This window comes from Leptopilina heterotoma, unplaced genomic scaffold, assembly GCF_015476425.1.
Source record: "Leptopilina heterotoma isolate Lh14 unplaced genomic scaffold, ASM1547642v1 Lhet_265, whole genome shotgun sequence".
Lineage (NCBI taxonomy): Eukaryota > Metazoa > Arthropoda > Insecta > Hymenoptera > Figitidae > Leptopilina > Leptopilina heterotoma.
In genome coordinates, this window is record NW_025110975.1 from 173478 (window position 1) to 191572 (window position 18095).

Genomic DNA, 18095 nt, shown 5'->3' on the forward strand with positions numbered 1-18095 from the left:
CGACTGTTGGTAATTATTATCGACTTACCGACATTTGTGTCGATTATTATTATAGACTAGTTGACAATACTTATCGACGTTAATGTCGATAATTATTACCGACGGTTGGTTATTATTATCGACTTGCCGACATTTATGTCGATAATTATTATAGGCTAGTTGACAATACTTATCGACGTTAATGTCAGTAATTATTGCGACTGTTAATACTTGTTATCGACTTGCCGAAACTTTTTGTCGATAAGTATTATCGACTAGTTTACAAAGTTTATTATTATCGGCGGGTTCTTAAAATCTATAGACTTACCGACAACGATTCTCGAGTTATCGACCTTAGTAACAAATTTATTGATAATAGTTACCGACTGTTAATAAAATTTTTATTCGCATACTAATAAGTTTAACAAATTTTAAATTATAGTAATAGTTATCAACTTATCGATAATATTACCCACTAGATTATCATCTTTATTGACTTAGCCACAATTATTACCGTTTTGTTTATTATCGACCGAATTACTATATTTACCGAATTACCGACAGTTATTGCCGACTTATTTATTTTTGACAGAATTACCATTTTTATCGACTTCCCGACAGTTATTACCGACTTGTTTATTATCCACAAAATTACCATCTTTATCGACTTATTTATTATCGACCGATTTACTATCTTTATCGATTTACCGACCATTATTACCGACTGATTTACCATCTTTACCGACTTGTTTAATATCGACTGAATTACCATCTTTATCGACTTACCGACCATTATTACCGACTTGTTTATTATCAACAAAATTACTATCTTTACCAAATTACCGACAGTTATTGCCGACTTGTTTATTATCGACAGAATTACCATTTTTATCGACTTACCGACAGTTATTATCGACTTTATTTAATTCTATCATCTTATTGACAGTTATTACCGACTTTTTCATCATTATTACCGACTTTACCAACAATTTTGTGAATTTTTAAATAAAAAAAAAATTTTTGAATATTTTGTTTAGGGTGGAAAAATCCCTGTACGATGGACAGCGCCTGAGGCAATAGCGTTCAGAAAATTCACAAGCGCATCCGACGTTTGGAGTATGGGTATCGTCTGTTGGGAGGTTATGTCATATGGTGAGCGGCCATATTGGAACTGGTCTAATCAAGATGTGATAAAGTCCATTGAAAAAGGCTATCGACTACCAGCGCCAATGGACTGTCCCGAAGCAATTTATCAACTAATGTTGGACTGTTGGCAAAAGGAGCGTACACATCGGCCTACATTTGCTAATTTAACGCAAACACTTGACAAATTAATACGCAGTCCCGATACATTGAGAAAAATCGCCCAAAACAGGTAAACATTGTTTCATTATTATTATTATTATTATTATTTTCTCTCGATAAATCATAATTTATCATTATTTTCTTTGAAAAATTAATTCAATTTTTTAATAAAGAATAATAAAAAATGTTAATCCTCACGATTATAATTCAACTAATATATATAAAAAAATAAACATTTCTCATGTGATGAGAATAAAAATAAAAATTATACTCATGAGGATAATAATTAGTAATAAAATTATATATAATATAGTAAACGTGACTAGCTCTACTATTAAGTCATTCATAATTAACAAATCAAAAAAAAAAAAAAAAATGATAATTTTATTTAAAAAATTAATTTGTTAGGGAATTTGACTAACGTAGTACGATCGGTGCAAGCCTAATCATCATCAAAGTTAAATAACGATACACTATCGATATATATCGAAAAATCGAAATTTTCCATTTTTCCAAAATTATCAATTCGATATATCGTAAAATATCGAAACTGTCGATACAGAAATTATCGAAATACTCAATAATCTGAATATCAATATATCGATCTATCAAAACAGAATTATCGATATATCGAACTGTCGTTACAAAAATATTAACTAATCGAACTATCGATGTATCAAAATTTTAATATATCAAACTATCGATATAACCTAACTCCAATATATCGAACTATCGATATATCAAACTATCGATATATTAAAATATATCGAACTATCAATATATATATTTAATAATATCGGACTATCAATGTATCGAACTATCGATGTATTGAAATATATTAAACTATTGATTTATCGAAATATATCGAACTATCAATGTATTGAAATATCGAATTATTGATATATTAAAATATATTAAATATATCGAACTATCGATGTATCGAAATATCGATATATTGAACTAGCGAAATGTTGAGTATTAACGAAATTTCAATATATTGAGGCATTAAAAATAATCGATTGTTCGATATTTGGATATTTATGAAAATTTGGAAAAGCTTATCAAAAAAGATTTTTTATCGATTATATCGATAAATTGTGGCAGTAAGTTTTGATATTTCTCGATATTGTATCGTGAAAGCGACTTGGCTGAAAATTAAGATAAAAAAAATTGAAATTTTAGTGGAAATTTATTGAAATTAAATTTATTAAAACGAATATAAAAAATGTGACTCATTTTTGCGTTTTAATTTATTTGGATTAACCTTAAAATACCGTAAACGAGAAAAAAATGATGGAGAAACTTTATTTTAATTTTCTGCCAAGTTGTTGCTTAATTTATTTTTATATACATATATGTATCATTTTCTCAGCATTTAAATCATGCCGCATGCCACGTGAATTTCACATCGTGTCCATAAATTAATTTTCTCGACAGCTCAAGTTTTCGTTTCTCGCTAAAGAATAAAAAAAAGCAAAAAAAAAAAATTCTAGCAAAGCTCACACACGCTCTATGTTCTCTGTTTCATTGCTGGGCTTTAATGTTTGTCTTGATCTATTTATATATATACATGTATATGTGTGAATTTGTACACGCCACGTTAAGAAAAAAAAATGAAAAACTTCACAAAAAAAAAAATTTTTTTTATCACCATAAATAAAAATAGTGGAAAAGAAAATTCGGAGAATTTTGTATAGTAAAAAATGTGTTCTAAACGAAACCCAAGGATGATGCCCTGGAAAAATCAATCAATATATTTAATAGTAATTAAATAAATAATGAGATTGTGAAGGCAAAAAAAAAAGAAACCCTGATTGGCATTACTGGAAACGCGTCAAAACTGGACTCTAACGGACCTTTCTTTATTTCTTTCTCTCTCTCTCTCATTCTGCTTTTCTTTGAAAATTAATTTTCATTTTCCTCGTCGTTTTTCTTAATTTTTTTTCCAATATATTTGTTCCCCACTAACATTTTTTTTCTGTTTAACTTCCTTAATTATTTTCCTTTTTTTTAATCAAATTTTTATTTTAATATAATTTTTGAAAATTTTCATGCGGGGTAAAAAGTAATTATTTTTTTTGCGCTTTTAAAAGCTGGGAGCAAAATTAATTTATGGACGTAAGTCTACGTAATTTTTTTTCGCGGATTTTTTTGGTTTCTTTTTTTGGTAATATAAAAAAAGCAAAAAAAAAAGAAAAGAAAAAAGAAAATATACTGTAGATAAAATGGGCGTAAACGCGTCGTACTGCGGTGGCTTTCAGAGAGCTTTGTCGCTTTTAATGCTTTATTATTTTAATCCTAATTTTCCAACAAAAATTTATAAACCAAAAAAAAAACCAAACAAAAAGAATTTTAATTTTTCCTTATTTTAATCCTTTCACTTCCTAAAAAAAAAAATTGACGGTATTTTTTTAATTAACAAAAAAAACTGCGACTGATTTATCGACTGTTAGTAAAATAGTGACCTGACTTATCGACTGGGAATTTGGTCAGGGCGTTATAAATATTAAGAACTTAGTGGTTTTTATTAATAGTCGTAGTATTAAAGACAACAACAAAATTTTAACGTATTTTGGTAGATTTCTTTCTTATCGACCGAAATTATCTTCCTTGCCGACAAATATTACCGACATCCGCAAAACATAATTTCTAGTTTCCATTGAATCGGTTTCAGTAAACTTGTCGTCTTATCGACAATTTTTCCCCAGCCACTTAGTGTTTTTATCGACTTACCGACAATTATTACCGACTCGTTTATAATAATTATCGACGGGATTAACCATCTTTATCAACTGACCGACATTCATTATCGACCGAATTACCATCTTTTTCTACTTGCCGACAATTATTATCAACTCGTTTATAATTTTTACCGACTTACCGACGATTATTATCGACTCGTTTATAATGATTATCGACTTATCGACAAAACTAACGACCGTATTAGAATTGTTATCGACAATTATTATTGACTCGTTCATAATTTTTATCGACTTACCGACCATTATTACCAACTTGTTTATTATCGACCGAATTCCCGTCTGTAGTGGCTTTTTTGTCATTGTTATCGACTGGATTACCATCTTTATCGACTTACCGACAATTGTTACCGACTTGTTTATTATCGACCGAATTTCTATCCTTACAATTATTACCGACTTTTCTATTATCGACTAAATTTCCATCTTTATCGACTTACCGACAATTATTACCGACTTGTTTATTATCGACAGAATTACCATTTTTACCGACCTACCGATAGTTATTACCGGCTTGTTTATTATCAACCAAATTACCATCTTTATCGACTTACCGACCATTATTATCGACTGTTTTATAATTGTTATCGACCATTCGACTTTTATTGCCGACTTGCTAATAGTTTTTGCCGACTTATCAAAGTTAACAAAAGGTAACTACCGGCTCCTTTATTATCGACTGAATTACCATATTTATCGACTTACAGACAAGTATTACCGACTTGTTTATTATCGACCAAATTACCATCTTTATCGACTTACTGACAATTATTATCGACTCGTTTATAATTATTATCGACTGGATTACCACCTTTTCCGACTAACCGACAAATATTATCGACCGATTTACTATCTTTTCCTGCTTACCGACAATTATTACCGACTTGTTTATTATCAACAGAACTATCATCTTTACCGACTTACCGACATTTATTACCGCCTGGTTTACCATATTTACAGACTTATTTATTATCGACCTATTTACTATCTTTATCGACTTACCGACCGTTATTACCGACTTGTTTATTACCGACAGAATTACCATCTTTACCGAATTACCGACAATCATTATCGACCGATTTAGTATCTTTATCAACTTACCGACAATTATTACCGACTTGTTTATTATCGGCCAAATTACCATCTTTATCGACTTACTAATTATTATCGACTCGGTCATAATTGTTATCGACCGATCGACGATTATTACCGACTTGCCAATAGTTTTTACCGACATACCGATGCCAACAAAGGTAATTACCGACTGTGACCCTACATTACCGATTCTACAACAATTTTGTCAAAATCTCCTATCTTTTCACCAATCAACAAAAAATATATTTCTGAATTATTAAAATATATTTCGAATTATGATTGAATTTCGAAAATTGATTTAAAAATTGAAATTTGAAAAAATGAGTAAAAATGAGTAAAGCAAAGAAATATTTTTTGTTGTAAAAATCCTTTGTTCTATTTCCATTTAGTTTTTTTTCCCCTTCCTCCCGTCTTTTTTTCTGGGCTAATTCTTTGTGGTTTTGGTTTTGTGGTGTCTTTGGTACCCGACTACGAACAACAACTCAACTCGACATCCACATCTATAATAACAACAACAACAACTATAACAACATCAACAACAACAACAACAGTGTGAGGCCTCCTGCACACAATCCATATTATGTGACAAGTCAAAGCGCGGCTGCCCACGCTGCACAGGTGGCAATTCCAGGCTCAGGCTCAAGCCAGTTCGTAGAGGTAGTGGGCCATCAGGCCCAATCAGCGATTGCCGTTCCAGTAATGCCAGCAGGAGCCGGCCGTACTTTACACTATCACACACACGCGGCAACACACGCACTTCCACATCAGCCACCCCTCACTTATCCCAATTGGGTTCCCTTTACACACTTTGGCTAGTATCAACCAATATCTGTCATCAAACTTTCAAAATCGAGTGTTTTTTAATCTTTTACAAATTTTTTTTTTTTTTATTAATATTTAAATAATGCATCATTTTTAAAACATTAAATTTAAAAAAATCTCGATAGCGCTAAAATTTGAAATTTTGATTAAATTCGAATTTTTTAACACTTCTGTTTTTGAATTTTAAATAAAACTACATAATTGAAGCGCTTAGGAATTAATTAACAATAGAATATTGAAGCGTTTTAATTTAAAAAATGGAAAAAATCTCGGCAGCGCTTAAATTAAACAAATTTTGATTAAATTTAAATTTTCGAGCGCTTCCGCTTTTGAATTTTAAATTAAACTACAAAATCAAAGCGCTTAGGAATTAGTGAATAATAAAATATTGAAGCGTTTTAATTTTAAAATAGAAAAAAATTTCGGCAGCGCTCAAATTTTTATTTTTTAAATAAATTCAAATATTTGAGCGCTTCTGTTGTTGAATTTTAAATAAAACTACAAAATTGAAGCGCTTGGGAATTTAGAACAAAAAATATTTATGTCTTTTAATTAAAAAAAAAAAAAAAATTCGGCAACGCTCAAATTTTTATTTTTTGAATAAATTTAAATTTTCCAGCGCTTCTATCTTTAAATTAAAAATTCAATTACAAAATTGAAGCATTTAGAAATTTATAATTATAAAATATTCAAAGCGTTTGAATTTTAAAAAAATGGAAAAAAGATTCGGCAACGCTTATGTTTTAATTTTTTGAATTAATTCAATTTTTTGAGCGCTTTTGTTTTTTTGAATTTTTAATTAAACTACAAAATCGAAGTGCTTAGAAATTCAGAACAATAAAATATTAAAGTATCTGAATTTAAAAAAAAACAAAAAAAAAAATTGGCCGTGCAAAAAAAGAAAAGTTATATTAAGTTTTTAATTTTGAAATTATAAATTGAATTTAAAATTAAATTTAAGAATTCAATTCTTAAAGAAATAAAAATTCTTAACAATCACTCGCTTTTGACAATTTGAAAATCCTTTCTAACATTCTCTCTAGTCACCTTCGTCGTAATCTTGGACAATCCAAAAAATATTAATAATAATTAACAAATGTACAAATAATAATAAATCGAAATTTTCTGTATAAATATTTAAGCAAAAAAAAAACAAGTTAAAAAAAATAGACAACTTGGCCTTTTAAGCAGGTCGAAGGTGCCGAGAGAGAGAGCATGAGAGAGTAAGAGAGATGTGCTCAAAATCATCACAAGAAAAGAAACACATTTATTATGATGACATTTTGTAATTATTTTTTACATTTTTTACATTTTAACGATTAATATTATTATTATTATTATTATTATTATTATTATTATTATTATTATTATTATTATTATTATTATTATTATTATTATTATAATTATTATTATTATTATTATTATTATTATTATTATTATTATTATTATTATTATAATTATTATTATTATAATTATTATTATTAACGTTTAGGTTTAAATTTAACTGCTTATTATTATTATAAGGCGATTTTTAAATTCGTGCAAAAATAGGAAGCAAGTCGGCCGTACCCGAATTTTTTAGTTTCATTTTGTTTAAAAAATTTGCTGCGTAATTTAATTTTCTAAATTAGGAGAAAGACAATGCAAAATTTAAAAAATATTACAAAAGAAAGTAAAAATGCGGAGAAAAACAATTTTTTCTATTTATTTTCGAAAAGGGTTTTCGTCTTTTTTTTCCGCTCGAGCGCAACGTGCGGCCTCACAATTTCCGCTCATTTATTTTGCGCCTATTTTGAATTTTTTAAATTTAAAAAATTTTTTTTCTTTCTTAAACTGTTAGTAAACATTTATTTTTAAATTCTCTTGTAAAGAGAATTTTTTATTTAAAATTCCTAATTACAAATCCCGTGTCGAGATTCGAAACGCTCCAAAATCTCGAGACGATGAACTTTAGAAAAGCGCATATAAAAAATAAACTCTCAACAAAAAGAGTCGATATCAAATCAAAACAAAAAAAAACTAGAAACCGCTGTAAATAAACCCCCTCCCTACCCCTCGCCCTCTCGATTAATTTTTCTTTCGCGCCATTTTTTTTCTCAATCCTCCAAGGAAAAAAAATAATTTTTTTCTCACAGAAATGGCGCGTTTCTATTTATTTTTTACAATAAAAAGAAATTAATGTTTCTTTTCCGGAGGATTTAAGGAAAAAAAATTTTTTTTTTGAATTAATTAAAAAAATCGATCGAAATATCGATTATCGAAAGCGTAGAGTTTCTAAATAAATAAAAAAAGAAAGAAAAAGGAAAATATACGTATTTAATAAAAAAAAAAATATATATATAGTAGCTCGAAAAAAAATGTTAAGAAATATTAGTAGATCGTTAATAAAAAAAAGAGAACTATTAATTATTAGATTTCCATGTGTAGTTTGTGAGGGATTTTTTTTTAATTTTTAGATGACGAATCCAACCAACGAATAGCGATATATAAATATATGCGAAAAAAAAATTTATAGAATATATAGCCCGGAAATTTTTTTAGAATAATCACGTGATTTGACGTGTCTTTCAGAATTTTCTATAAATAAATAAATAAATAAATAAATATATATTGTTAATTAAATTAAATACTTCAAATTTATTAATTAAAATATCATCGTCGTCATTTTTCATGGTGTTTAATCCATTAAAGGAAAAAGGAAAAGAAAAAATTAATTAATTAAAAGCGTCACACATATAAATATTTAATTATTTATTGCGAACGATTTAAAAAAAAATTAATAGTGCTCCACGTATTTTCAACTACAAAATTTAGTAAAGAGAATATTTTTTCAACTTTTAGGAAATTGAAAATTTATTTTAAAATATTGTCTTTTGAAAATTTATTTAAAAATTTTCTTTTTTGAAAATTTGTTTATAAACGTTTTCTCCCTTGTAAACTTATTTTCAAAAATTTTTTCTTTTGAAAAATTGACAATTTTAGAAATAAAAAAATATCAATTTTTTTCCAAGGCGCAACGCTGGTGGTTACTTTTAATTTTTTTTAATATTGAAATTTTTGTTATTAATTTTTTTCATTATCACTAGTTTTGTATTTTAAGCGTTGAAAATTTACAAAATTTTTCCAAAAATTTAGCGCTCGTTAGTTTTTTGAATTTATTCATTTTTCTATAAAGCGCAACGCTCGTAATTTTTTCTTTTTTAAATATTAATCAATTTTCATTGTATTTCAAAATTTAACAAAAATTTAAAAAAAAAAAAAAAAAAACTTTTTACGCTCAATATTTAAAATATTTATAAAAAAAATAAAAAATTAGAAGAAAAAAGTTTACTAAAAAAACTGCATCAACAGCAGAAATAAAAATAGAAAATTCAGCTTCAATTTTTTTCGCACAAGGCAAAGTATTTAAAAAAGTTTTTTTTTAAAAAAAAAGTTGAAAATACGTGACTTTTAATTATAAAATTAAACAAAAAAGACTTATCTACAAGGAGCGCGACCTTCGACTGGTTTAGAATAGTATTTTTATACTCGAGAAACTTCAGCAAAAAAAAAATGTGCGCGGTATTTAATTAAATCGCGAAAAAAATTTATTATCTCGCGGTATCGATAAAAATTTTTAATTAATCTAAATAATTAAATTTAATATACGCAATAGTGTTTAAGAGGGAGGTTCAGTGAAATAAAAAAAATGAAAGAAAACGAAAGAGAGAATAAATAACGAAAAACAAAAACCAATTTGGAAAAAAGTTTTATGAAACATTCGTCCAAATTTTATTTTTTTTTCTGTCAATTTTGGTGGGAAAAATACTAAAAGAATTTTTTTAAAAATATTTTTAATTATTTTATTCTTAGCATTTTCTAAACGCGCTCGATTTGGGAAATATTTTTCCTCTCAACTTTGCGAAAATTACGAAAAAAATACTTCAGTTTTACAAGAAAAAAAAATGTTTACAAAACGTCAGCGCTCGAATTTGAATTTTTAGATAGATTCGACCAACGAGCGCAAAGAAGAAATTTAAATATATATTGAAGTCAAAACATTCAGAATTAAATTAGAAATTTAAATTAGACTTTCGGCTCTGAATAAATTTTTTCGAATTCGCAAATCGAGCGCTAATTATTTTCACTCATTTTCAAATTTGCAAACAATTTTTTTTGTGTTTCCTTTCAAAGAAAGAAAAAGAATTTCCTTTCTTTGAGAACAAAAAAAGGTTTCAAAAATTTTGGAACACGAGACTGAAAATAAAGACTGACAGAAAAGTAGAAATAAAAGAAAAAAATAGTCCCAACCCCCACCAAAATTGACAATTTTTTTTTTTTGAAGGGATTTTAATTTTTTACTAAAAAAAAAACTTTTATTTTGTTTTCGAGTCACAAGAATTTTTTTTTTTTTGATACAAAATACATGAGAAATTTTTTTTTACACTGACTTATACATTTAATAATGTAATAAGCGACAAGAGGAGAAAAAATAGTGTCAAGTTAGAGATAGCGTGAGAGTGAGAATGAGAATGTGTGAGAGAGAGAGAGAAATACAAAATAGCATCACATGCGCACTAACAAAATGCTAACAATTGTCAGAATCAGGGAAAGGGGTGCCCCACCCCCACCCCCACCCGCTACGTCGGCCTCCAACGTGCATTTGAGAAAAAGGTAAAATTGTAGAACGACCTCGGCCGGAAATCGAGGAAAAAAGAGAAATATTTTTGAGAAAAAAATTCAAAAAAATCTAAATTGAACAAAAAGAAATTTTTTTTAACAAAGCGATTAATTTTTTGAACGCTTTTTTGAGCGGCAAATAGCGCTCTTTGACTCTAAAATTTTTTTATTTTCAAGGTAGCGTTCACTGAAAGCGGATAAAATATTAAAAATTTCAAAAATAATATAAGCGCTCGCTGTAATTGTAAAAAGAAATTTTTCAAGAAGCGCTGAATAAAGATTTAAAAATATTTTTAATTTCTGCGCTCACTATTTGAATAGCGTTCCTTTTGAATGTAGAGAAAAAAATTCTATAAAAATTTAACAAAGCGCTCTTTGAAATTTTAAAATTTATACAAAATTTCAATGCGCTCGATTTTGAAATAATTCTCAATTTTAAAGTCGCTCAATGAATAATAATATTTTTAATTTTCGAAAAACGCTCACTGAAAATTATAAATAAAGAAAAATATTTTTCGAATATTATTTTTAAAAGCGCTCACTATGTAAAAAATTTTTAGTTTTTATTTTAAATAAAAAAATTTATAAAATTTCAAAAGCGCTCAATTTTGAAAAAATTAAATTTAAATTGAATTTTGAGAAAGAAAATTAAAAAATTTCAAGAGCGCTCAAGTTTGAAAAAAAAAAATTCAAAAGCGCTCAATTTTGAAAAAATTAATTTAAATTGAATTTCGAGAATTAAAAAATTTCAGCGCTTAGTAAATTTCAAAAGAAAAATTTCAAGAGCGTTTAGTAAATTTGACAAAAAAAAAATTTCAGAAGCGCTCAATTTTAGGAGCGCTTAGTAAAATTTAAAAAAAAAAGAATCTACAAAATGTTGAAAAGCGCTCAATGAATTTTGAGAGAAAAAGATAAATTTCAGACACACGCTCACTGAAGTTTGAAAATTAAAATAAAAAAAAATGAAGAAGCGCTTTGAAAAAAAATTCTTTTATTTAGAAAAAAAATTTTTGGCCTTTTTTTCTATTTTTATTTAAAAATGGAAAAAAAGTTTTCTCTTTTTTCCGAGACTGTCGGATAATCCCCAACCACCCCTATTAATTTTTTTAAAAAAAGTAGTCAATGTATATTTTTTTTGCTATGCTTGTTACCCTTTTAGTTATCGTAACGCACTGCTTGCTTCATATATGCACCGTAATCATCCATTGTGTAAATAATAACGATACTTTATACTCGTATTTATTACTATACTTTTATATATTATTATTATTATATATTTATATTGTGTACGTCCATTTAATATTAATATTAATAATATTAATAATATCAATTGATAATTAATTAAGTAATTAAATAATTATTATTATTAATTATTAATATAATTAGTAATATTATTAATAATAATATTATTATTAGGTTTTATTCTTTTATTATTATTATTATTATTAATATTAGGTTTTATTACTATTAATATTTTAGTTATAGTTATAAAAAAAAAATTAGCTAACGAAAAATAAGAGAAATGGTCGCTATTGCAATTAGAATTGCAAATTAAAGCACTGCCACTAATTATTTATATAAATGAATATTAGTAATTGAAATTTATTAATACAGGTAAATATGGTGATTATTCATCAACAGTTTTTGAAATTTGTGTCTTTTTTTCCAAAATTTAAAATTTTTTTCTTTTACAATTTTAAAAGAAAAAGAAATTTTTTGCTGAGCGTCGAAAATTCATTTTTTAATTTTAAATTTTGTATTTCGTTAAAAAAAACACAAATTTTATTTCCCACCTTCCTATATTTATATAGTGTAAATAATTTTTGCGTGTCATTTTTAACCTTTTCGAAGGCGAGCGAGTCAATTATTGTAAAATATTAGTTAATTGAAATAATTACTTTTAATTAGTATAAAAAAAACGTTTTTTTATTATAATTTTTATAATATTATTTTTTAAAAAACAATTTATTATTATTTTGCTAATAATAATATTTTCTAATTACTAATAATAAATATTATTAATTGTTATAACAAATTGTTATTAATAGTTAATAATAAATTATTATTAAGGAATAATTAACAACAAATTATTAATATTATTAATAATAAATTGTCAATAGTTATTAATAACGAAAAACAATTTCTAGTTAATAGTTAATAACAATTTATTGATAATAGTTAATAAAAATTTACTGTTAATAGTTAATAACAATTTATTATTAATAGTTGCTAATAATTTACTGTTAGCAGTTAATAAAAATTTACTGTTGACGGTTAATAACAATTTATTGTTAAATAGTTAATAACAATTTATTGTTAAACAGTTAATAACAATTTATTGTTAATAGTTTGTAACAAATTATTATTAACAGTAAATAATAAATTTTTATTAACTGTTAACAGTAAATTATTATCAACTATTAATAATAAAATGTTATTAACTATTAACAGTAAATTGTTATTAACTATGAACAGTAAATTGTTATTAACTATTTAACAGTAAATTGTCATTAACTATTTAACAGTAAATTGTCATTAACTATTTAACAGTAAATTGTTATCAACCTGTTAAAAATAAATTATTATTGACTATTAACAATAAATTGTTATTAACTATTAAAAATAAATTGTTATTGACTATTAGCAATAAATTGTTAATAATTATTAATAGCTAATAACAATTTATTTTTAACAGTTAATAATAATTCATTGTTGACAGTTAATAACAATTTTTATTGTTAACAGTTATAAATTGTAATGAACTAAAAACAATAAATTGTTATTGACTATTAACAATAAATTATCAATAGTTATTACTAGTTAACAACAATTTATTATTAATAGTAAATAATTATTTTTATTAAATTGTAATTAACTATTAATAATAATTTGTTAATACTCGATAATTATTAATAACAATTTTGTAACAAATTGTAAAGAAAAAAAATAGTAAAGTATAATATTAAAAGAAAGGTGTGAATAAAAATGCGCTCGCGAGCCTTTGAATCGTTTTTCCTGTCAAGGTTTTTTCCTTTTGCACTCTGTGTGAACTCTGTATATATATTTATAGAAAAAAAAATTATTATAAATAAATATTAAAAATTATATTTATATCTATATATATACGTATTAAATATGTGTATATTAAAAAAAAATTCTTAATCGTAAGCTTAGAGTTTAAGGTATTTCTCATTTAATTTTAATATAACGACATTGTTGTTGCTTTACTCGAATTATGTTTTTAAATAAATTAAAATTGAATGCTACTCTTTTTTTTCTCACTTTCCCATTTTTATTCCCTTCAGAAGAAGTAGCAAATAATTTATGAAAAAAAAGTTTTTAATTATTATTAAATTAACTTTTTTTGATTGATAATTAAATTTTTCATTATTATAAATAAATAAAGTTTGTAATTTATTTATTTGTAAATAAATATTAAAAAAAAATTTTTTTTAATTTATTTCTTTAGAATTTTAGAGTTAGAATTTTTTTCTTTTAATTTCTATAGAAATTTATTGGTAAATTAATTAACTTATAAATAAATAAAATGAAGTATTTTCACGTATTTATAAATAAAAAGAATATTTATAAATAAATTAAACTAAATTAAATAAATATAAATTTACATTTATTTAACTATTTATTTGGAATATTATTGAGAATAGAAATATAAATTATTTTTGAATGTTACAAAAATAAATTTTCGGAGTAAAAAAAAGTCCCTTTTAAATAATACGTATTTTTTAGTGTTTTAAAAACCTTATAGAAAATAGAAAAAGTAAATGTATTTTTCCATTATAGTTGTTTTTCACATTATAACGAGTTTGCCAGGCACACGATTTCTTGACTCCAAAATGTACATAAACCATTTTTTTTTTTTAAATTAAAATTATTGCGATTACGTTTTATTCGATAAATTAAAATACTATTAAAATAGTAAAGGGATTTTTTAATTGAAAGAAAAAGTGAAAATATTCTTCACTTAAAGAAAATTAAAATATTGAGTTGAAAAAAAATGAAAATATTTTGCACTTAAAAAATTTATAAATAATATTAAATTGAAAAAAAAATTTATAAATATTAAATTGAAAAAAAATTAAAATATTAAATTAAAAAATATAAAAATACTATAGATATTAAAATGAAAAAAATGGAAATTTAATTGAAAACATTTTCAAAAATATTAAAAAATAAAGAAAAAATATTTATTTAACTGTTAACATTTGAATATTTTTCAACAAAAAAAAATTTCATTTGAAAAAAAAATTATTTCCCAATTGAAAATTAAAAAAAAATTATCGATTTTTTAAAGAATGCAAAAAAAATAAATAAAGTATAGAATTAAATTTGTGCGTTTTAATAATAAATTCCGATTTCTTGGAAATTTCAGAGAATGGAATAAATAAAATGTAAAATAGAAAGAGACAATTAATTACAGAACACAAATAATAAAACTGATCAATAAATTGATAAATCTTTTTCATCACATTGCGAATGTCGAATAAACGCAAAAATGTTGGTCAAGGATTTTTTTCTCGCACGATAAATATCAATGAAACGTAATCGATCCTTTATCCATAATATAAAATAAATACTATATATATTTCAATCATTAGAATGTCCCTGATTTTACAAAATTTTCCCGTCCTTGAAATATCCCCCCCCCCTCTCTCCCCCATCACCCTTTCAATATAGAAGGAAAAAGAAAATTTGTCTTCCAATAAAAAATTTTTTTTTTAATTTTATATCATAAATAATTTGTATTTAATTTCTAATTTTATTTAAAAAAAAAAAAGATTAAACCGATTAGAAAATTTGTCAAATTTTATATAATTTTTTTATTTAATTTGTAATTCAATTTGTGTTTAATTTTTAATTACATTTATAAAAATTTGATTAATAACAACAAATTTGTTTATATTTAATAAATAAATTTTGCCATTAATTGATAATTTAGAAAAAAAAAGAAAAAAAATTTATTTTTATTTAGTTATATTAATTATATTAATATTTAATTTATTTTTTTATAAAATTTTTATTTTATTTATTTTTTTTTTGGAAAAAAATTTTTTTTTGCAAATTTTTGATTAATTATTAATTAACAAATTATTAATTAGTTGATAATTAAATTGTTGACTAATGGATTTTCCATTAGTTAGTTAAAATTAAATAATAATTAATAAGTTATAAATTATTAGAATTATTTACTATTATTTTTTACTATTTTTTTATAATTGTTTATTAATTTATTACAATTACAATAAATTATTGCAATAAATTATTAATTAATTTAATTATTATATTATTTATCTAATTTTTATTGTAATTTTTTATAATTATTATTTATTTTTTATTATAAACAAATTAATTAGTTATGAATATTAATTAAGTACAGAACTGTAATTATTTATTATTATTATTATTATTATTATTATTATTATTATCAAATAATTATCTATTTAGTTAAAAATATAATTTGATTGCAGTTTAATGCAATCATTTGTTATAAATGTTAACAAAATAATTAGTTATTATTTAATTTCTTCATAGATTTATTAAGTAATTTATTATTTTTTCAATTTTTAATTTTCAAAAGAAATTTTTTACGGAAGACGAAGAATAATTTTTTCCAAAAAGAACCAAAAAGAAAAGGATAATGTAAATTTTTTTAGTTTCTAAAATTTTTCCCTTTGAAAAAATAGTTTGTTTTGATTTTTAAAAAAGCAAAAATAAATTTTTTAAAATCGAGCGCTTTTTTTATTGAGATAAAAAAATTTACACATCCTTTTTTTGAGTTTATTTTATTAGGTAGTTTTCTTTTTTGTAAAAAAAAGAAAAATTCCAAGAGTGAAAAATTTTTTTGTAATATGAAAAAAAAAGTTTCCCATTTTTTCCCCCAGCGAATAAAAATTGAAATTGACAATTTAATTTTGAAATTTCACAGGGGAACGAATCCATTGGCGCCGGACGCAGTGGACTTGACGCAATTGACGTCCGTCAATGAATGGTTGTCGTCAATAAAAATGTCACGCTACGCTGAGAGTTTTGAAAGAGCGGGAGTGACAACGCTCGAGGCAGCGGCGCGCGTCACTGTTCAAGAATTGACCGCACTGGGCATCACGCTCGTTGGTCATCAGAAGAAAATAATGAATAGCGTCACTGCGCTTCGCGCTCAAATGTCCGCCACCTCGCAAGGATTCCTCGTCTAGTTTTCTTTCGACAATTTTTTTTTCTTTTCGTTTTCCTTATTTTTTTTTCTCTCTAGAAAATTTTTTAATTCTCCGCTGAGAAAAAATTTTTCTCCCTCGCAATTTTTAAACAAAAAAAAAAAAAAACAAGATTTTTATTTTCCCAGTATGTAATTAAAAAAATCTTTCTTCGTAGAGAAAAAAAATTTACGAAAAAAAATTTTTTCTTTCGTGAAAATAAAATTCTTTATGAGAAGAAATTTTTCTCCACGGTAAATAAAAAAGAGATTAAAAAAATATAGTTTTTTACCCTAGGGGAAGCAAATTTTTTTGCCCTAGAGAAAAAACACGAAGAACTTTTCTTTTTGGGTTTTTAATTCTCTTTTGAAATTGAAAAAAGGAGATTTGAAAAAAATAACAGAAACGAAAGAAAAAATATTTAGCAAGACAAATGACATTTTGTACAAAAATCTATACGCAATTCTAAGATGATCTATAAGGAGCGCTTTGCCGCTCGATTAGAAAGTAATTAAAAAAAAGAGAAATTAACTCTTCCACGGGGTGGAAGTTAAAACACTGAAAGTCTCTTAGATCAAGGCCTAAGGGAGATTAAGAAGAGAAAAGTAAAAAAAACTGCATCGAATGCGAAATTTTTTAATCGTTTCGAGAAATTCTGCGCCCCTGATTGAAAAACAAAAGTTCCATTTTTGTTTTACTTGGAAAAATATGACTTTTTTTAAACTATATTTATTTTACTAAAAAAAATATTTCTTCCTTTTTTTAATTAAAAGGAAAAAAATTAAATAACGAGAAAAAACGCTAATTGAGCGTTGCGCACGAGCGCTGGTGACATTTTTATTATTTTTTTAATTGCAGATATTTAAACACAATTTTTTCAAATTTATTTTTCGAAAAAAAAATTGTTTAACATTTCTAAAACGCTACAGTGAATTTAGCGTTAGCGTTGCGCACTTTGGATTTCTTAAAGCTTAGAAACGAATTTTTTCTTTGCAAACATTATGTTTATTTTTTATAAATGAACCTAAATTTTGATTTTGTTTTCAAAATCGTTTTTTTGGAAATTCGGCTCTCTAGCTAAATTGTTAGCGTTGCGCGCTATTTTTACTCTATTGACGCTGAAAAATAGAATTTTTTTCGTAAAATATTTTTCAACGCTTAACGTTTTTTTTTGAGCGAAAATAAATCCGAAATTTAAAATTATTTAGTATTTTTTTGAATATATTTATTTTCTTAGCGTTCCGGTTTTTCGTTAGCGTCACACGCTATT

General features: G+C 24.7%; 1 protein-coding gene across 20 annotated transcripts in view; it reads left to right on the forward strand.

The window, feature by feature from the left end:
* Positions 1-16949, forward strand: part of LOC122503614 (ephrin type-B receptor 1-B) — a 162607-nt gene extending 145658 nt beyond the window's left edge. For 18 of the 20 annotated variants that reach the window (XM_043614213.1, XM_043614216.1, XM_043614210.1 and 15 more), the window contains 2 exons: positions 1017-1354; positions 16564-16949. In XM_043614213.1, coding sequence (XP_043470148.1) covers positions 1017-1354; positions 16564-16828 — 603 coding nt within the window. In that variant the 3' untranslated portion in view covers positions 16829-16949. Of the gene's footprint in view, positions 1-1016; positions 1355-5689; positions 6559-16563 lie in introns of those variants that run through there. The other 2 variants (XM_043614215.1, XM_043614211.1) reach the window with 1 other exon arrangement.
* The last annotated feature ends 1146 nt before the right edge of the window (positions 16950-18095 follow it).